This window comes from Papio anubis, chromosome X, assembly GCF_008728515.1.
Source record: "Papio anubis isolate 15944 chromosome X, Panubis1.0, whole genome shotgun sequence".
In the NCBI taxonomy this organism is placed as follows: Eukaryota; Metazoa; Chordata; class Mammalia; order Primates; family Cercopithecidae; genus Papio; species Papio anubis.
In genome coordinates this window covers 46,793,188-46,815,913 of record NC_044996.1, presented here as the reverse complement: position 1 = coordinate 46,815,913, position 22,726 = coordinate 46,793,188, and the positions used below count along the sequence as shown (strand labels likewise).

At 36.0% G+C, this 22,726-nt stretch overlaps 2 protein-coding genes across 4 annotated transcripts in view; both read left to right on the top strand.

The window, feature by feature from the left end:
* The window catches only part of RADX (RPA1 related single stranded DNA binding protein, X-linked), a 74,849-nt gene extending 71,107 nt beyond the window's left edge, over positions 1-3,742 (top strand). Inside the window, exon 14 of one of the 3 annotated variants that reach the window (XM_003918086.4) lies at positions 2,449-3,742. In XM_003918086.4, the coding sequence (XP_003918135.1) occupies positions 2,449-2,579 (131 nt within the window). In that variant the 3' untranslated portion in view covers positions 2,580-3,742. The remainder of the gene's footprint in view (positions 1-2,448) is intronic. The other 2 variants (XM_003918087.4, XM_031660638.1) reach the window with 2 other exon arrangements.
* A 14,629-nt stretch (positions 3,743-18,371) lies between these two features.
* Positions 18,372-22,726, top strand: part of RNF128 (ring finger protein 128) — a 101,945-nt gene continuing 97,590 nt past the window's right edge. The window contains exon 1 of the mRNA XM_003918089.5: positions 18,372-19,052. Coding sequence (XP_003918138.1) covers positions 18,647-19,052 — 406 coding nt within the window. The 5' untranslated portion in view covers positions 18,372-18,646. The remainder of the gene's footprint in view (positions 19,053-22,726) is intronic.

Genomic DNA, 22,726 nt, shown 5'->3' with positions numbered 1-22,726 from the left:
CCTAAAATGTACAGTTTTTGTAATTCTAGCAATTTAAAATGAACTGAAGAGAAGCTCGTTTTATAGGTAAAATCTATAGCCCTTTTTAAAGAATTTTTATGATATAAATACTATCCTAATTTCATAATAGGTTTCCTTAAGTAAAAATAATCACTGCTAATATTTAATTGAATGTTTGCTGTGTGTCAACTACCATTCTAAATGCTTTTTGTGTGTTTAATCCTCAAAACACCCTATGATGTAGGTACTAGATAAGCAAATTGAGGCATAGAGAAATTGTCATTCACAGCTAGAAGTTGTCATACACAACTAGGCAGAATTACCTGAACAGAAGACTTATTTATATTTCATGTTGTGGATAGGAGTAAGTCATTGTTCATAAAAGTCAAAATATGGTAACAGTTAGAATGATCAAGGTTTAGGTTGTTACTGTTAGCATCAGATCTCAAGATCTTGAAATCTTTCTAAAGCATCTGGATTAAAGTCCACCCCATTCAAGGCAAAAGAAAATTATATAGTACTATCAGTTGTAATCATTATGATTAAGTGAACTTACACAATTTTAAATCATTAATTAGATCTTTTGATAAGTCTAGCAGAGATGAATTTACTGTGATGCTAATGTAGCCTAAATTTGCACAAATCCCTTCTATAACCCATTTGGCATTCTTACATATCTTGTATTTTTTCATTAAAAAGCGCCCCCAAATAGTATACCCTTGGGTTCTCACAAAACCTGGATCTACTACTATATTTTAGCACAGTTTTTTAGAGATGTAGCTCTAGCATAAAAGGTTAAAAGCATATACCTTCATGCAAGCTTGTCTGGATAAGAATCACCATGTGACTTTGCTTGTTACTTAACCTCCAAATATTTTCATTTTCTTACATTGAAAATAAAGTATTTTTATGTGTAGCCACTAAAGTCTGTGATGCATTATCTTAGTAGTAGTCAGCTAGTGTTTTGACAGTTTCCTTAAACACCTGGAGCCAAGAAATGAAAAAGAAAAAATATGTTCTCCCAGTTTTTGCAGATTGACCCGGAGTGGTGGCACTCCTTCGACACTTAGCCAGGCCATTTACAATTCTGCCTTAGCCTTCACTTCCTGCTCGCTCAGAGCATGAAGGTCAACCACAGATGAATGATGAGTATTCTCAGCCTTTTTTTGACCATATGTCTACCCTGGGTATGCATGTGGCCTTCTTGATTTTCCGTTGTACACAGGAGCTTTTAAAGCCCACATTCTACCATATATATCATTTCTCAGCTTCTTCCTGCCCAGAATTTTTTGGTTTGCTTATTGCTTGTCCCAACTTTATAACCTGCCCAACTGCACTGGCTAGTATTTTTGTCTTTAAATGTGTTCAGCAATGTCACCACCAGAAAAGCCATCCCAGCTGTGGGAATGCTCCAAACTGGGTAAAACAAAAGTAAACCCTTGCATCTGTCCTTGAGGGAGCTACTGTAAAGATGAGAACACATGACCACATCTTGGAGAATAAGGTCTTCATTGCCCCCTTTGGTACTAGCAACCTGCAGCAGAAGTGCAAGCAGCCATCTTCATGGCTGCCCCTTATCTGCGGAGTGAGGAGTGGCAGGCAGGCAATTTAAAACACCACAGCACCCTCTACCCACCATGTAGCAGTTTCTTTCTTTATTAATTTTTCCCTAGTTGCTCTAAATTTTTGTGTAGATTCTAGAGTTCCGCAAAAATTGATTCTAAGAGTTTTTGTCAGCTTATAAGATGCTTTACAGAAGGACAGAACCCTGGAACTCATTACTCTGCCATGTCACTCACCTGATCCTTTTTTTTTTTTTTTTTTTTTTTTCCTGAGAAGCAAATTGTCTTACTGGAGACCTGATCCATTTTTCATAGAGTTTCTCAAGAGTATCCAAAGCTAAGTTTTAATTAATAAAGCCATTTTAAAGGAAATACACTTTAAAAGATGCATCAGTTACACATATACACATATGTATACATATATTTATGCAATTAAAATATATAATGTAAATACAGTTTTGCTTTATGGCTTATAGATTTACAAAAATATTGATAATTGAATTTCAAAATAGAAAACTTTATCTTTGCATTTATTTGAAGTATACCAATAAGCTATTTATTTGGAACCTTATAAATGACCTTGAAGATATGTGGATTTATAAAATTTTGCTTCACCAAGAACAAAACAAAAACCCAAAAACTAAATATGGCTTTTGAATACCAGTTCATGCCTTGACATTGTTGGTATATCTGTTTGATGTGTTCACCTTTATCTGCAGAAGTTGCCATATAATTTTGGTAAATGCATGTAATAAATTGGAGGGAAGAGGGAGAGGATGAGGCACAGTGTTAATATTATAAGAAAAAATTAACAGCTTATGTGATACTAAAGTCAAGTAAATATTTAACTACTTTACAGTACTTACCATCTGCTTTTTACTTTTAGGTGATATTATAAAAGCGGCAACTGAACTGGATAGAGTGCATATTGTCGGTATCTTGGATATCTGTAATTTGGGTAATAATAAAGTGGAAGTCTATTTGCACAAAATTTATAGTCCAGAGAATACTTCTTAAAAGTTAGCAAATGGAATTATTACAGATTATATGAGTGTACTGCTTTAAAGATATTCTGTCATTTTGCTGGTAATTTCAGTAACTGTTTTCAGCAAGAATATTACATGAGCTCTAAAGTTATTAAGCAGTTTTATGTTCGTCTTGTGTTTAGGGGGCTAAAACACTTCATTTTGGATTCATTATTGAAAAAGGTCATCAAAATAATTTTTGTGTATGAGGAAATTTACCTTGCTTACCTTACTAATATGACTATTATCTTGACTTGTAATAATTTATGTTCACTCTTCCATCTGTGAAGTGTACTTCATTCTAAAGCCTCAGTATAAGGCATCCTAATTTACAAGAGTAACTTTCCATGGAGATTTAACATCTTTCCAATTTTATTCACATGTAATGGGAAATTTTGAATTGTCAGTTTGAAGACTATTCTCCTAAAGTGGTCAACCTGCACTTCTCACAACCAAGGTAGTTTGTATCATTTTCAAAAGTACACATTATTAGGGTCTAGTTGCCCCCTGGTCCTTAGCTTGCTCAGCTGCAAAATAAGCATGCTAAATTAAATGGTCTTAAGGTTTTTCCACTTCATTTTGTGACTTTGTGTGGTTCGAATTTCTCAGTATTTTAACCAGCGTGTTGATGTCAAAGTCAAAGGCTGCAGTATGTCTATATTCTTGCTGTATTCATTTGTAGTTTCAGTATATGTAATGTGAGTTTAAATAGTGAAATTCCAACTGCTCATATTGAAAATGGAAAATAGTAAATATGGGAATTGATTTTATTCTGGTTGTCTATAATACTTCATTTTAAAGGTAAATGGCCACTCTGCATTTGCAAGGCCCTGTGGTTGACATCTGTGTGATTTGTTAGATGAGACAAAATGACCACTAAATGAGTTTATAGATTATTCTGTATCAAGATAAATCTGATTCCAGTTAAGCTATAAACTTGTGGAATTTCCTTGTAGCCCTATAGTTCTGTGACTTCATTTGCTATACGCTTTAAATGTGTTGGGCAGCCTATGAACCTAAAGACATACTGCAGTTTGTTCATAAATGTGTTCAGTCTTTTATTCTTTATAATTCTGTGTAAATGTTAATTAAAATAGTGGATTCCTCTCGTGTTACCGTTTTGAGTGAATTATTAAAGAAGTTAAAATGCAATAACTTTTTGGTCTTCTGTCTCATTTTGAATGAATTTGATGTGTTTCCTTCATATTTTTGGCCAAAGTATATACTTAGTAAATGAGCCAAGATGATTCTTCCATATGGATTTAAAGACTGTTGTCAAACAAATCTGAACTATATTAGTTTTTTTAAAAAAATATATGCATATTTTTGAAAATCAAGCAATATCCCTCAAAGAACTCAAGTACCTCTGATGTTATTCTAAGGTTATTGTACCTGACTTCTAGTAGCTTCAGATCTAGAAGTTGCCCCTAACGAGGTTTTAATATCTGTTTTGTAGATGGGGAACTGAAAGAGAAAGAGACTAAATGACTTAATGTAAATTAGTAAAGACAATTTAATGGTAAGGTCAAGCTTATATTCCAAAGTCTATTTCTTTAAATTCTAATTCGAGCAAAAAGTAAAATGTTTGAGGCTGGGCATGGTGGCTCACGCCTGTAATCCCAGCACTTTGGGAGGCCAAGATGAGTGGATTGCTTGAGCTTAGAAGTTCGAGACCAGCCTGGGCAACATGGTAAGACCCCTGCATCTAGAAAATAGAAAAAGTAAAATGTTTAAATAATAATACAATTTCTATTATTATATTAGATCACTACACGATAAATTCTATGCCATGGGGCTCATGAAATAATGAGCTAAAGTATTGCAGCTTATATTGAAATATTTGAGTGTACACTCCATGCCTAGCACTGAACACAATACAATACAAGCAAAAATAAACAAGGCACCTATTCTCATGGAACTTGAAAGTCTCATGGAGGAGAAACACATCCAAATAATTGCACAAATAAGTGAGACAAATGTGTCAATGGAAACATGTGATATATATTAGAGCTTTTTAACAAAGTGGGGGGCACTAGGAAAGTTTTTCCTGAGGAAGTGAACTTGAGGTATAAAGGACATGCAGCAAAAGATATGTTTGAGAATTGAATAAGGACTGATATGGCTGGAGTGCAGAAAGTGAGATACAAGATGAGACAAGCAGACAGACAAGGGCTCTTACAGACTATACCGTCTTATAGGCCATGGCAAAGACTTGAGTTTAAGTTTGTATCTTTAAAGCACTGGGAAGCCATTGAAAGACTTGTGGCTAGTATATGCTGTGATTCAATTCCTGTTTTAGAATGATCACTGTCTGCTGGAAGGAGAACGGATTATAAGGAGGTTGGCAGAGACTGCTATAATAGATGTACCCTAATACCTGTTCTCTTCTTCTAGATCTCCCAATATTTATCTGGGAACAAAGCTACCTAGAATAAAGAATACCTTTCTCTGCTTCCTTTGTAGCTAAGTAGGCCGTATGACCAAGTCCTGACCAATGGGAGTGAGCATATGTGATATGTACAGTTTTGGAACCTTTTCCTCAAAGGTTAAGAGGGAATGCTTTATTTCCGTCCGCCCCCTACTTCCTGCTAGCTATAAAGTGAGCAAAATCATGAGACATTGTGGATCATGCAGAGAAGAGCAACACCCTAGGGATGGCAGAGCAACCAGCTATTAGGAGCCGAGGTCCCTGTCATTGTGGAGCTGCCATACCAGCTTTGTACACTGCTTACCACAGTTTTGGCTGTTACATGAGACAAAAAATAAACTTCTATTTTCTTTAAGGCACTATTATTTTGAATATCCGAACAGAAGTTAAGCCTGTATTCTACAAATGCAGGAGGCAAAGGTGAAAGCAAGGAGACCAGGTAGGTAACAAATAATATTGAGAGAGGTAGATATATTCAATATAAATTTTAAAGGTAACATTAAATGCAGATTTTATTGTTACAGTTAAAATACAGATTTTAAAAGTAATAAGTACTTTCATTAAGGTACTTAATATTAAGTACAAGTAGTTGAAAAAGTCTAGTAATGTTAAATTTTGACAGCAATAGATAGTAGTGGTTCTAAAACTTAGTTTCATATTGGTATCACCTGGAAAACTTCATAATTACTGTGCCTGAGATGCACCTCTAATTGGGGTGTGGCCTGGGCACTGGAGTAGTTAAAAGATCCCCAGGTGATTTTAATGGATTTTAATGTGCAAATAACTTTGCAAACCATTGGTATATAGCACCGTTTCAAGCATTTGTTAGTTTTATTAGAGCTCAAGCATCACACAATGCTTTGAACTGACCTCCTATTTAGGCACTGTAATTTCATGTACTCTTAATGCAGCTTTATTATGAATTGTGCTGCTGGGAAGGAAAACATTAGAAATTGGTAATTTGTAAACAACTTTTTCACAGAGTTCTAGTGTGTTTCATTTGGAAAATTATAGATAAATCCTAGTCTAACCTTGCTTATTGTGCAAATGAAGAAAACAACCCAGAGAGATTTTTATTTTCCCAAGGATATGATACTAGTTATTGCACAGTTGGCACTTGTGGAAAGTTTTGGGTTGTGAGATGCTCCATAAATGTTCAGAGTACCACCTAAAGTAAAAGTAAACATCAAACATTTATAGATTGGGAGTTGAGGCGCAAGGATGAGTTCATGTCCTTTGTAGGGACATGGATGCAGCTGGAAACCATCATTCTCAGTAAACTATCGCAAGAACAGAACACCAAACACTGCATGTTCTCACTCATAGCTGGGAATTGAACAATGAGAACACTTGGACACAGGAAGGGGAACATCACACACTGGGGCCTGCTGTGGGGTGGGAGAAGCGGGGAGGGATAGCATTAGGAGATATACCTAATGTAAATGACGAGTTAACGGGTACAGCACACCAACATGGCACATGTATACATATGTAACAAACCTGTGCATTGTGCACATGTACCCTAGAACTTAAAGTATAATAAAACATAAATAAATAAATAAATAAATAAATAAATAAAATGAAATGAAATGACAGCAACTCATTTGTCAAAACCAGAACTAGATCCAGTTACTATACATCATGTAGAAGTTGTATGATCTATAGTTCTTAAAGTGCATAGAAATTACCTGGAGAGCTTATTTAAAAAGCAAGTTCCTAGGTTTCCCCTCAGATTCTGATTCAAGATGATGGAGGGTGGGACCCAAGAACTTTCATTTTAATAAGCTTCCAAGGGATCCTAATGTAAGTGTTCCACAGACAAACCAAAAACACTGAATAAGAACTTAGACCATTCTCCTTCCAGCAAATTACCTTAAGAGTTAAAAAAAGAAAGAAAATTGTATTGATGGGTGTTTATTATTTTAGGACTAATTCTACTCAACCACAATTTTTTAAAAACAATTTAAAATTATATTTGCAAGTTATGACTCTCTCTGAAAACCATAAAAGGAAAATGTAAAAGCACTTGTGTGCACCATATATGATGATGGTTACCATAACATCATGTACTTCAGGGGGAAGCATAGGAAGATGGTCAAAAAGAAGACTCCACCAGTTATACGCACAACAGTACACAAAATTGAACAACTATCCACACAAAAACACCTTTATAGGAACCAAAAATCAGGCAAGTGATCACAGTACCTGATTCTAACATATTAAGGAAGGAGGCACTGAAGAGGGTAGAAAAGACAGTCTTGAATTGCCTACACCACCCATCCACCAGCAGCAACCACGTGGTGTGGACAGAGAATCTGTGTGAATGGGGGAGGGAGAGTGCAGTGATTGTGGGACTTTGCATCGGAACTCAGTGCTGCCCTGTCACAGAAGAAAGCAACACAGGGCAGAATTCAGCCAGTGCTCACAGAGGGAGCATTTAGAACAGCCCTAGCCAGGGGGAATCCTCCATCCCAGTGGTAAGAACCTGAGTTCCAGCAGGCTCCACCACCACAGGCTGAAGTTCTCTGGAGTCCTAAATAAACGAAAGGCAGTCTATGCCACAAGGACTGCAATTCCTGGGCAAACAACAGTGCTGTGCAGGTTTCACAGGCAGTGAGACACTGGCAAAGGCAGCCAAGGGAGTGCTTGCATCACCCCTTCCCCAACCTTAGGCAGTGCTGCTTACAGCTGCAGGAGAGACCCCTTCCTTCTGCTTAAGGAGAGGAGAGGGGAGAGTAAAGAGGACTTTGTCTTGCAACTTTGATACTAGTTCAGTCAAAGTAGGATAAGGCACCGGGCAGAGTGTTGAGGCTTCCATTCCAGGTCTCAGCTACCAGATAACATCTCTAGACACACTCTGGGCCAGAAGGTAACCTGCTGCCTAGAAGGGAAAGGCACTGTACTAGCAGGATTTATCACCTGCTGACTAAAGGGGCCTTGGGTCCTGAATAATCAACAGTGGTAGCCAGGCAGTACTCACTGTGTGCCATGGGTGAGACTCAGAGACACGCTGGCTTCAGGTGTGACCCAGCACATTCCCAGCTGTGGTGGCTACAGGGAGAGACTCTGCTTGAGGAAAGGAGAGGGAAGAGTAAAGGGACTTTGTCTTGCAGCTTGGGCGCCAGCTCAGTCACATTGGGGTAGAGCACCAAGCAGGCTCCTAGAGTTCCTGATACCAGGCCTTTGCTCCTGGACAGTATTTCTGGACCTTCCCTGGACCAGAGGGGAGCCAGTGCCCTTAAGGGAGAGACCCAGACCTGGAAGCATTTACCACAGGCTGACAGAAGAGTCCTTGGCTGTTAAACATCAGCGGTAGCCAGGCAGTACTTGCCACAGCCTGGGGTGGTGATGGCCACAGGAAAAGACTCCTCGGTTTGAGAAAAGTGGAGGAAAGGGTAAAAAATATTTGGTCTTGCAACTTGGGTACCACATCAGCTTCAGTAGAATAGAGCACCAGGTAGACTCCTAAGGTCCCAACCCCAGCCCTTGGTTCCTGGATAGCATCTCTGGACCCTCCCAGGATTGGGTGAAGAACTTGCCACCTGGAAGGGAAGGACATAAGCCTGGCTGCATTTGCCACTTGTTAATTGTAAAGCCCTAGGGTCTTGAGTAAACATAGGTGGTTGCCAGGAATGGTCACCATGGGTCTTGGGCAAAACCCAGTGCTGTGTTTGCTTCAGATCTGACCCAGCACACTTGCAATGGTGGTGGGAACAGGGGTACTTGTATCAACCCTCACTCAGCTCCAGGAAGTTCAGCACAGAGAGAGAGATCCTGTTTGTTTGGGGGAAAGTAAGGGAAGACAACAAGAGTCTCTGCCTGGTAATCCAGGGAATTCTTTTAGATCTTACCCAAGACCACCAAGGCAGTTACTCTGTGTGTCTACAAGAGACACAGAATTACTGGGTTTGGAGTGTTCCCTAATGGAGATATGGCTGTAGTGACCAAAGACTTAGACCACAATACCTAAGTCCCTTCAAAGACTTGGAAAGCTTCCTTAAGCAGCATGGGTACAAACAAGCCCAGACAGTGAAGACTACAATAAGTACCTATCCCTTCAATGTCCAAAGTCCACAAGCATCAAGGCTATCCAAGCAAACATGACCTCACCAAATGAACTAAACGAGGCACCAGTGATCAATCCTGAAGAGGCAGAGATATGTAATATTTCAAGCAAAGAACTCAAATGAACTGTTTTGAGGAAGCTCAACGAAATTCAAAGTAACATGGAGAAGGATTTCAGAATCCTATAAGATAAATTTAACAAAGAGATTGAAATAATTTTAAAAGAAGCTGAAATTCTGGAGCTGAGAAATCCAACTGACATACTGAAGGATGCATCAGAGTCTCTCAACAACAAAAAAAAAGACCAAGCAAAAGAAAGAATTAGTGAGCTTGAAGACAGCCTATTTGAAAATACAAAGAGAATATAAAAGAAAGAAAGAATAAAAAAGAGTGAGAAACACCTACAAGATCTAGAAAATAGCATCAGAAGGGCAAATCTAAGAGTTATAGGTCTTAAAAAGAAAGTAGAGAGATCAGGGTAGAAAGTTTATTCAAAGGAATAGTAACAGAGAACTTCCTATACCTAGAGAAAGATATGAATATTCAAGTACAAGAAAGTTATAGAACACCAACCAGATTTAACCCAAAGAAGACTTCAAGGCATTAAGTAATAAATTTCCAAAGGCCAAGGATAAAGAAAGGATCCTACAAGCAGCAAGAGAAAATAAACAACTAACTTACCAAGAAGCTCCAATATGCCTGGCAGCAGCCTTTTCAGTGGAAACCTTACAGGCCAGGAGAGAGTAGCATGACATATTTAAAGTATTGAAGGAAAGAAGCTTTCATCCTAGAATAGACTATCCAGATAAAATATTCTTAAAACATGAAGGAGAAATAAAGACTTTCCCAGACAAACAGAAGCTGAGGGACTTCATCGACACCAGACCTGTCCTATGAAAAATGCTACAGGGTTCTTCAATCCAAAAGAAAAGGATGTTAATGAGTCATAAGAAATCATCTGAAGAGACAAAACTCACTGGTAATAGTAAGTACACAGAAAAACACAAAATATTATAACACTGTATTTGTGGTATCTAAACTACATATCTCTTAAGTAGAAAGACTAAGAGATGAACCTATCAAAAATAAAAACTACAACTTTTCAAGAAATAGATAGTATAATAAAATATAAATAGAAAAAAACAAAAAGTTAAAACATGGGAGGATGAAGTTAAAGTACAGAGTTTTATTAGTTTTCTCTTTGCTTGTTTGCTGGTTTATTTATGCAATCAGTGTTAAGTAGTTATCAGTTTAAAATAATCAGTTATAAAATATTATTTGCAAGCCTCGTGGGAACCTCAAATCAAAAAACCTACAACAAATACACACACACAAAAATAAAAATCAAGAAACCATAACACCAGAGAAAATAACCTTTACTAAAGAGAAGACAGCAATGAAGGAAATAAGGAAGAGAAAATCACAAAACAATCAGAAAACAAATAACTAAGTGTCAAGAGTAAGCCCTTACTTATCAATAATAAGACTGAATATAAACGAACTGAACTTTCCAATTAAGAGATAGACAATGGCTGAATGGATGAAACAAAAAATGAGACCCAACTACCTGCTGTCTATGAAAAACACACTTTACCTATAAAGACACATATAGACTGAAAATAAAGGGATAGAAAAAGATATTCCATGCCAAAGGAAACCAAAAAAGAGCAGGAGTAGCTATCCTCACATTAGACAAAATATATTTCAAGACAAAAGTTAAAAGAAGAGACAGAGATCGTTACATAATGACAAAGGGGTCAATTCAGCAAGAGGATATAACAATTGTAAACATATATGCACCCAATACTGGAGCATCTAAATATATAAAGTAAATATTATTAGAGCTAAAGATGGACAGAGAGACCTCAAAAAATAAGAGCTGGAGGCTTCAACACCCTACATTCAGCATTAGACAGATCTTCCAGATAGAAAATCAACAAAAAACCATTGAACTGAATCTGTACTATAGACCAAATGGACCTAATAGATACTCACAGGACATTTCATCCAATGGCTGCAGAATACACATTCTTCTCCTCACCACATGGATCGTTCTCAATGATAGACCATATATTAGTCCACAAAACAAGTTTTTAAAATTCAAAAAATAATGAAATTATATCAAATATCTTTTCTGCCCACAATGGAATAAAACTAGATATCAATAACAAGAGGAATTTTTGAAACTATACAATCATATAGAAATTAAATAATATGCCCCTGAATGACCTGTGGGTCAATGAAGAAACTAAGAACAAAACTACAAAATTTATTGAAACAAATGATAATGGAAATACAACATATCAAAATGTGTCAGATACAGCAAAAGCAGTGCTAAAATGAAAGTTTATAGCAATAAGCACCTACATTTTAAAAGTAGAAAAACTTCAAATAAACAACCTAACAACACATCTTAAAGAACTAGAAAAGCAAGAGCAAACAAAATCTGAAATTGGTACAAGAAAAGTAATAAAGATCAGAGCAGAAATAAATGAAATTGAAATTTTTAAATAATACAAAACATCAATGAAACAAAAACTCGTTTTTTTCAAAAGATAAATAAAATTGACAAACCTTTAGCTAAACTAACTAAGAACAAAAAAGAGGGAAGATACAAATAAATAAAATCAGAGGGGAAAAAGGAGATGTTTCAACTGATACTACAGAAATCTGAAGGATCATTTAAGGCTGCTATGAGCAACTATATGTCAATAAATTGAAAAACTTAGAAGAAATGGATAAATTCCTAGACTCATACAACCTTCCAAAATTGAACCATGAAGAAATCCAAAACCTGAACAGGCCAATAACAAGTAACAAGATCTAAGTCATAATAAAAAGTTTCCCAGTAAAGGAAAACAGGAGACCAAATGGTTTCACTGCTGAGTTCTACCAAATATTTAAGAACTAATACCAATTCTACTCAAACTATTCCATAAAACAGAGAAGGAGGGAAGACTTCCAAACTCCTATGAGGCCAGTATTACCTTGATACCAAAACCAGAAAAAGATAAATCAACAAAAAGAAAACTACAGGCCAATATCCCTGATATACATTGATGCAAAAATCCTCAACAAAATACTAGCAAACCAAATTCAACAACACATTAAAAAGTTCACTCATCATAAGTAAGTGGGATTTATTCCAAGGATGCAAGGATGACTCAGCATACAAAAGTCAATCAATGTGCTACATCATATCAACAGAATAAAGGACAAAAACCAAACGATCATTTCAACTGATGCTGAAAAAGCATTATGATAGAGTTCAATATCCCTTCATGATAAAAACCCTCAAAGAACTGAGTATAGAAAGAACATACCTCAACACAATAAAAGCTATATGTAACAGACTCATTGCAAGTATCATGTTGAATGGGAAAAAACTGAGAGTATTTCCTCTAAGATCTGGAACATGACAAGGATGCCCACTTCCACCACTATTATTCAACATTCTACTGAGAATCCTACTTAGAACAATCAGACAAGAGAAAGAAATAAAGGGCATTTAAATTGGCAAGGAAAAAGTCAAATTATCCTTCTTTGCTGATGATATGATCTTGTAGTAGGAAAATCTAAAGATTCCACCGAAAACTATTAGAACAGATAAATAAATTCAGTAAAGTTGCAGGATACAAAATCAACATAAAAAAAGTTAGTAGCATTTCTATATGCTGATAGCAAACAATCTGAAAAGGAGACCAAAAACTTAATTCCACTTACCAAAGCTAAAAACAAAATAAAATACAGAGGAGTAAACTTAATCAAAGAAATAAAATACCTCTAAAATGAAAACTATAAAACATTGACTTAAGAAATTGAAGAAGCCAAAAAAAAAAAAAAAAAAAGAAAAAGAAAAAGAAAAGATAGTCCATGTTTATGGATTGGAAGAACCAATATTGTTAAAATGTCCACAATACCCAAAATGATCTATGGGATTCAACACAATCCCTACTAAAATACCAATGACATTCTTCACAAAGAGAAAATGAAAATTCCTAATATCTATGTAAAAACCCCAAAAGATTCAGAATAGCCAAAGTGATCCTAAACAAAAAGAACAAAACTGGCAGAATCACATTACCTGACTTCAAATTGTACTACACATCTATAGTAACCAGAAGAGCATGCGGGACTGGATGAAAACAGACACAGAGACCAATGGAACAGAATAGAGAAACCAGAAATAAGTCCATACATCTAAAGTGAACTCATTTTCAACTAATATGCCAAGAACATATATTGGGGAATGGACAGCATCTTCAATAAATGGTGATGGGAAAACTGTATATCCATATGCAGAGGAATAAAACTAGACCCTATCTCTCACCATATACAAAAATCAAATCAAAATCAATTGAAGACTTAAATCTAAGACTTCTAAACTCTGAAACTACTACAAGAAAGCATTGGGGAAACTCTCCAGGTCATTGGATGGGGCAAAGATTTCTTGAGTAATACTCTACAAGCATAGGCAATCAAATAAAAAATGGACAAATGAGTTCACATCAAGTTAAAAATCTTCCACACAGCAAAGGAAACAGTCAACAAAGTGAAGAGACAGTTCACAAAATGGGAGAAAATATTTGCAACTATTCATCTGACAAGGGATTAATAACCAAAATATATAAGGAACACAAGCAACTTATAGGACAAAATCTAATAATCCAATCAAAATGGGCAAAAGATCTGATAAAAGGTTTCTCAAAAGAAGACATATGAATGGCAGATTCACGATAAATGTAATCAACATCACTGATCATCAGAGAAATGCAAATCAAAACTACAATGAGATATCATCTTACCCCAGTTAAAATGGCTTTTACCCAAAAGACAGGCAATAATTAATACTGGTGAGGATGTGGAGAAAAGAGAACCCTCATATAATGTTGTTGGAAATGTAAACTAGTACAACTACTATGGAGAACAATTTGGAGGTTCCTTAAAAAACTAAAATAGAACTGCCATATGATCCAGCAATCCCACTGTTAGGTCTAGATACAAAAGAAAGGAACTCAATATATCGAAGATATATCTTCACCCCTATGTTTATTGCATCACTATTCACAATAACTATGATTTGGAAGCAACTTAAGCGTCCATCAACAGACGAATGAATAAAGAAAATGTGGTACATACACATAATAGAGCACTATTTGGCCATAAAAAAGAATAAGATTCTGTCATTTGCAACAACATAGGTAGAACTGGAGATCATCACGTTAAGTGAAATAAGCAAGGCACAAAAAGATAAATTTTGCATGTCCTCACTTATTTGTGGAAGATAAAAATTAAAACAATTGAATTCATGGATATAGAAAGAAAAAGGATGGTTACAAGGCCTGGAAGAGTAGTGTGGAGGGGAGAAGCAGGGATGGTTGTTGGGTACAAAAATATAGTTAGATAGAATGAACAAGATCTAGTATTTGATAGCACAACAGAGGAACAATTTGTTGTACATTTACAAATAACCAGAAGAGTATAATTGGGTTGTTTATAACACAAAGTGAAGATAAATGCTTGAGGTGATGGATATCCCATTTGCCCTGATGTGATTACTATACATTGCATGCCTGTATTCAAATATCTCATGCTCCCCATAATTATATACACCTACCCACACACACAAAGAAAATTTTTTAAGTTTAAGTTATGTGCAACCTCCAGTGCAATTTAACAAAATAGTTTAGGAATGTTCTCTTATTACATCAACAGTGGCACAACATGTTATGGGAAAGTTGTCACTGTTTAAAATTTATTTTATTTGTATTTTTTTTTAAATATATATATAGAGAGACGGGGTTTTGTCATGTTGCCCAGGCTGGTCTCGAACTCCTGAGCTCAAGCAATCCACCAGCCTCAGCTTCCCAAAGTGCTGGGATTACAGGCATGAGCCACTGCACCCAACCAAGTTGTCCTGTTTTCAGAACTTAATGATTTAACTTGTGCAAAAATATGTCAAGATTTGAAACTAGTATGTTCAGATTATTTAACAGGGAGTCAGTGGTAAAGGCCTGGTTGTGCCTTCCTACCTTTCTCCTTGTTTGTGCATACAATTGCACTTCTTTTTAAAGATACAAGGAAGGCTTGGTTTTAGTACCAAAAGAAAGTCATAGCATGCATATTATTCTTTAATTTGCTTTACTTTCCATGGGTATAAGATCTTTAATAACATGTAATAAAATACCTTTGGGGCATTTGTTACAAATATTTCCCCAATGTATCACTGCCCATGTAAAATAGTTTTAACATTGTTGAGTGGGCAGATGTTCCACTTTAATTTTTTCCACTGATATGACAGTCTTTTCCCTTTCACAAGGTTTAATAAATACCCAGGTCTCTGTATGCTGGTTTTAAAAAATTCTTAATTTTTCAAAAAACATTATTACTTAATCCAACTGTAATTTATTTGGGTGTTTCGTGAGGAGGAAATGAGGAGCAAACTGATGACTTTCCTTCTTTAACTGACTAGCCAATTGTCCCATCACCCTTTATTGAATGGTGCCTTTTTGAGTTGTTTTATTTTGTCTTGTTTTGTTTTTTGAGACAGTCACTCTGTCACCCAGGCTGAAGTGCAGTGGCGCAATCTCAGCTTACTGCAGCCTCGACTGCCCAGGCTCAAGCGATCCTCCTGCCTCAGCCTCCCAAGTAGCTGGGACCACAGATGCACACCACCACACCGGCTTTTTTTTTTTTTTTTTTTTTTTTGGTAGAGATGGGGTTTCACCATGTTGCCCAGGGTGGTCTCAAACTCCAGAGCTCAAGCAATCTGCCCGCTTCTGCCTCCCAAAATGCTGAGATTACAGGCATGAGCCACCGCGCCTGGCCTTTTTGTATTTTGTATTGATAGATTATAGTTGTGCATATTTATGGGGTACATGTGATATATTGATGCATACAATGTATATTGATAAAATCAGGGTAATTGGGATATCCCGCACCCCAAACATTTATCTTTTCTTTATGTTGGGATCATTACAATTCTCTTCTAGCAGTTTTTACATATACCATACACTGTTGCTAACTATATTCACCCTTCTGTACTATCGAATACTAGAACTTCTTCCTCTAGCTAACTGTATTCTTGTACCCATTAACCAACTTCTCTTCATCCCTCCCTCCTCCTTCCCTTCCCAGCCTCTGGTAACTACTTTGGAGACATGGGAGGAGGAATGAGGCAGGAGAGCTTTTCCTTAGTGTATTTTTATCCTGAATTGTTTCCTGAATATGTAAAATGTGTTAAGATTTTTTAAATGTTCAAAACTTCAACCTATTAAATCCACTGAGAATCAATCCGTTAGGATATAATCTTAAATACAGAAAAAGCTATTATAACAAAATGATAATAGCAAAAATATTATTTAAAATTCTGACCAAACAAACAAAAATGGGATGACTATGTAAACTGAGGTATTTCCATTAATGGAATATCATTTATCCAACAAAGCATAATCTACAAAGATTATAGGATAAAATATATAATGATCGAGATATTAAATGAAAAACTAAATTAAAATATATAAATATGATTATGTAACTAAGAAAAAATCCCTACACAAAATAATGAAAATAAATGTTAAGATAAACAAAGAAATTTTCTAAAAAGTTTAACTTCTAATGGATTTAGGTAACTTCTCACTAATCCGCTTTTAAAATTTTTCGTGAGAAGTTTTTTTAAGGAGTAATTTAATAACTGGCAGAAAAGGATAAATCAAATTTGTGGGATTTTACTAATTATTTAAATGTTGAATGTTGATGCTGAATTTATCACAAAAGGCCGTCCATCAGCAATCTCTAAGCTAATGGTTTTGACAACATTTATAATAACAATAATAGCATTTCTGTTTTTAGTCTGATAATTTTCTCTGGTGAATACAGGCTTTATTGTGATCTTAAAAACACACCAAAATGATAGGGCTAGTAGCAAAATAATGAACTATTTGTATTTACTCTTAAATTGACCATAAGCTAATACACAAAACCTTTAATCTTTTCAGTTCAATTATATGAATTACCAGGTTATTAATATGTATATGATGCTAGTAATACCAAGTACTATGGGAGGGTACGCTAATGAGTAATTGGCAGGTATGGCATGATAGCAGGGTTCATATTTGTATTATACGTCTGCTGGGATTTATTCAGCAGGTTCTGCTGCTGATTCCCTGAACTCCTTCCCTCTGCTGGGTGGTGTGAACTGTTAATTCTCACCTGCAGGGTCCACTCCAACACTGATATTTCAGATGTTTAAAAGCGGACAAGCAATAGGGAGAAGAAACAACTGCATTGACCACCTCCATCAACAACGTCTCCTATTTTTTTTATTTTCGGTTGTCCTGTCCCCTTGACTCTAGTAAACCTTCCTGATTCCAGATTACCTGACTTGTACCTTGGACTACCATTGTGCCTACCTTCCTTTTGACCTGGTAGCTTTTTGCTTCCCTGGCAGCCTGATGCCTGTTTGTCTAGTTTGCTGACTCTTGGCCCAGTCAGACTCCTGATATCTCTGTTTGCCTTGTTCGTTCATCTATTCCTTCACCAGTCCTTGGCACACACTGCAATCTCCCCATCCCAGCAATTTTCACAGACCAGTTGACCCCGTAGTGTGTGTGTCCTAATGCTGTTAGTGTCCAGTGTGCTCCTGAACAAAAACAGAGCTTGAACTAAAGGAAGCAATGAAATAAATAAAGTTGTCTATACATCTGGGAGAACTAAAAATTTAAAACTATAAATGTTAAAAATTAAACCTTAAACAATCTTTTTTAGAGTATAACACATGGGGCACAAAAATTAATGGAATGCGGCAACTCACAGGTATCAATCAACAAATATTTGAGTGCCTGCCATGGGCAAGGCACTATACTTGAAAGGAAAGGATTTCTAGCCACTGAAATATGTTTGCTTTCCAAAGAATAAACAAGGTAACAGAGGATATCCCTTGGGGAGCCTGCTAAGAAAACACACACTCACACACACACACACACACACAGAAATTAGAAGAGAAAAAAGCAGTAAAATTCATTCTACTAATGCCATAGCAATTAAACTTATTGATCTTAACTTACTCGCTGCTGAACTAGTTGATAGCATATTTCAGCAGGGCTTGGAAAACCAGTTTAGTGTTTTAGATATTCTGAGAGAGGTAACTTTCAGCCTTGTCACGTGGGATTCCCCAGAGTCCAGTTCCTCATTCCAATCCACTCTATGTTTATGAAAGTGCATTAGCTGGAACAGTAAGAAGAAAAAATATGTACTGCAGGAAGTCATCCAATCCTAATAAGTTGACATGTAGAATAAAGTTGATGATGTTATTTATTACTAAGGTAGTCCTGGTTAAGGGTTACATGTGTGTACAGTTGGAGGAGGGGCAGGCAAAGGGGAATGTAGATAACTAAAGTGAAATAGAGCTGATGTATTCAGAGGTTATGTTGCTAGAGGTGAGATCAGTTACCTACGTGCAACTGAAATTTCAAACTTCTGTTTAGCAGGGACGTGAGTGGACAATGGTGACTGACAGTTGGAAATATCAGCAAACATCTTAAATTTTATGCTCAAGTGAATGAACAATGAACCAGGAGAATAGGTCTAGTTTTTTTTGGCTCCTTGTAATTTTTACCTTTTTACTTAAAATTACAGCATCTTTTTCAATGAACGCCTATGTGACTGTGACTTATTACAATGAAACCAGCAACTACACTGCAATAGAGACATGTGAATGTGGTGTTTATGGATTAGCTTCACCAGTGGCTAATGCTATGGGGGTGGTAGGCATCCCTAAGAATAATGACTACCAAGCTTGTGACCACAACACTGAGTTTAGTAATACTAAGAAGCCCTGGATTGCGCTGATAGAAAGAGGTAATTGTACATTTTCAGAAAAAATTCAAACAGCGGGCAGAAGAAATGCTGATGCTGTTGTGATTTACAATGCTCCAGATACTGGCAATCAGACGATACAGATGGCAAATTTTGGTAAGTAATAATTGATTCACAAAGAGCATTAGTGTCTGTTTATCTTAGAATGGTATTTCTATCTAGAACTGCTCTAGGATCTGGCAACAAGGTTGTAAAATAATTTTACTTTAAATTTTCTTGCCTGGCACGACTTGTAATTACTTTATTATTATTTAATATTTTAATTAATTTGTTCCAAAGACAGTAGCAATTCATGAAGTGATTCCTATTTTCTTTCATGTTTTCTTAGCAATATAAGTTTCCTCAGTGGGCATTATATCATGAATTGCTTTTTAATAAACTGTACTTTTACCTCTAAACATTAAAAAATTTAATTTTATTATTAATTTGTACTTTTCAGTTTATTTTCTCCTGCAAAAGGGATTGTATGTTTTCAAGTATGTTAAACTGCAAAACACTTTCATTATGATTAAACAATAGCATATTGTAAGTGTGTAAAATGTTATAGAAATGAGAACTTGACTCTACTGCATGCTTGTAAGATTTGAATCTTTTTGCAGGACTAATACATATGAAACTACTCTGCAAAAAATGTTATCCATTGAAAATTGTATGGCAGAAATAGGATAACACTGTAATTCACAAAGAAAATAAAGATTTCCCTTAGAAATATTTACTAATGGCTTCTTAAGTAAATAGAATCTTCTAATTTATTAACTTTTTAAAGGAGTTACTTCTGAAAATTACAGGTTTTTATTTTATTTATTTTTAAAAAATCAGTTTCCAAGTAAATAGATTTTTAAACCAATGAAGAAGTAAACTTCTGAATCCATTTTGTTCACTGAGGATAGGTATGTGTGTTTTTTCCCAGATCAGACTTGGTCTTTAAAAAAAGGAATAATTTCAATCAAGGCAAGAGCTGACAGTAAATGAATACAAAATTTTGATAATTGGTGTTATCACTGCCAAATTTAGCCTCTAAGAAAATTAATGCAAATTAAATTAAACAGATTTTAGAATTATGAAAAGGAGAAAATCAAACTTATGTTAAGAATAGTATGGTGCTTGGAACGTTCCAAGTTGTACACATACAATAGGGCAGTTTAGTACTAACATTTGAAAACCAAACTGCTTATTTCGCTGAGCATCAAAGAATCAGGTAAGATGAACTTCAGCAGTACAAAGTTATTGCAGATGTAACAAAACTTCATGTACTACCTTTTGTGACACATCCTGGACATTGCAAGAGCTCGAGCATTCACATTTTATATTATTTTCTAGCTAAGAGCATTTCATAAGCATTCCCTGCCTGTTCCTATGTTTTTACGAGTGACTTTCATTTTTGTAGAAAGAAACCAATGCCATTTTCTGATAAAACTTGGGAATTAAATCTGTTCTCAGGAACCCACTTGTTATACATTTAAACTTAGAGATCCTGAATACTCTGGGTTGCCTTTTGCATGCACACATTCTACTTATTCACTCTCCTGCTATTTTTAAAATACAAACGGTATGAAACTAAACAGTAGTCCTGTTTTCAAAACTTTCTTTGCAATCTGCATTAGGGACCAATATCTAGTAGAATGTAGGTACCCTGCCAGTAAATTTGAAATATTTACCGAAGATCACTCACAGTAAATCTCTCCAAAAGAAACATGTGCATAATCATTTGAATATGTGACTGAACAGAGTTTTAAAAAGGAGGCAGCTAGACTTATCATTCAATATATACCTCCAATATAACCAAAGACACATGATCAAAAATATTTTTAAAGCTACAGTATTGCACCTGTTTTAAAATAAACACATTGATAAAGATAGCATAATGATCATAGCTGTGACGGTTAACATTTATTGGCATTTATTATGTTTCAGGCACTGTTATAGCATGTTTATTTAATGAACATTGTTTTATAATATATGATGATATCAACCCCAAAGAATTAAAACTAAATTTGGTGGAATTTTGCCTTTTTAAGACCTGCCAACTAGTGTGCCGTTGGATTTTTTCCTTCCTAGAAATTTCCCTTATATAAAAACTATTCAGTGATGCAGTTGACAAACACAAGGAATCAAGTGTGGATATGAACACTAGATGACCAGACCCTAGATCATTAAGGACTGTCCTTATTTTATGCCAACATTTTGTTTGTTCTTCCTGTCTTTTCATTCGTGTTTTGTTTTATTTTGACACAGAGGGTGGGGGAAATCCTCCTATAATAAAGGTCACAGTTTCACCTTCTGTCATCTCATCTTGTATTACCCCCTAAAAACCACCTTTTCAGAAAATCACACTGTAGCCCCCTCAGGCCCTTATACCCTTCTACTCTTCCCTGGTTCCCCCTACCTCTTCATTCCTTCAGTCCCATTTTCCTGTACTAGGTCTTACTAAGCACTTCCACAATATTATATCTCTTTACTTCTTTCTAATGTCAATGCATTCCAGCCAAAGACCACTAGCAACAGACTCGTAGTTTAAAAAGTTAGATTTATTACTTGTTGCAGCAACTGGAAGAGCACACACCGTGGAAAACCATGGGGCATCCTAGTAAGAAGGTGTTAAAAAGGACTTGCAGGATTTGGGCTTGCTTTAGGTGTTTTGGGGGAGAGTTGAAGGAATGTGGCTGTTAACCAACCATTCTAGTTTGCTTGAGATTGAAGGTTTCTTGGGATGTGGGATCTCAATGTTAAACCAGGAAACTCCTGGGAAAACTGTGACAAGTTGGCCACCCTAGCTGGCTTTGTTCTGAACTTGGAGGCTGCCAGTAAGTTGAGGTAATTCTGTGTTTAGGTTTCTAAATAAATCTTTCTTATAAGTGGGGAAGACTAGCCCATGGCTAAAGCTGTAATTGGTAAAGAAGAAATAGTTACCCTTATTAGCCAGAATAGAGAGATATTTGGTAGTTACCCTTATTAGCCAGAATAGAGGGATATTTGGTAATTTTTGTGGTGTGGACACTGTCCATATTTTGTCTGTGTTCACACCTGATTATGGAGTGGTTTTTCGTTTGTTTGTTTGTTTGTTTGTTTGTTTTGATCCGTCATCGTCACAGATTGACCTTCCCTAATGTTGATGTTCTGTGAGATGGTTTATGTTCAACAAGAAAATATCAAGGCTTAATTGAGAGTGCCAGGCTAAGTCCTAAATATCAGGGGCAATTTTTCCCTTTCTCACTGACAGTCTACTTCATCCACCCTCGTACTGTTGTGCAAATATATTCTCTTCCCCCATGTCCTTTCACATTTCTGTGCCTCCCCATCCCCTATAGGTTGCCTTCAAGGGACGCGGTAAGTCTAAGGGATGCTTCCGCACCCCTTGCCTCGCATGGTTTCATGATTTAAATACAGAATGTCCTTACTCCTGAGTCTAGTCTATTTATAGCCTCCCTACTAAGAGTGTTCTTTTTCTGAAGGGGATAATTTCAGTCTGAGAATAGCTTCCACTGAGGAAGAATAATGTATAGCCTAATACTGGGGGATAAACTTCGAACTCAGTTTCCCATTGTGCTGTGTCCAGTAGCAGTTTCCTAATTTGCTCTTGGATTTCTCCTTTGGGTTATTTTCCACACTGGTGAATATATCTGTATCTATCTACACACAAACATATATGTATATATACATATATTTTCATATTCTAGCTTACCAGAAAGAATAATGGGATTTTGACTTGGCATTTTGATGAAGTGGGAAATAAAAGGATATGCTTACCATGTTCTTAAGTAAGTATGTAA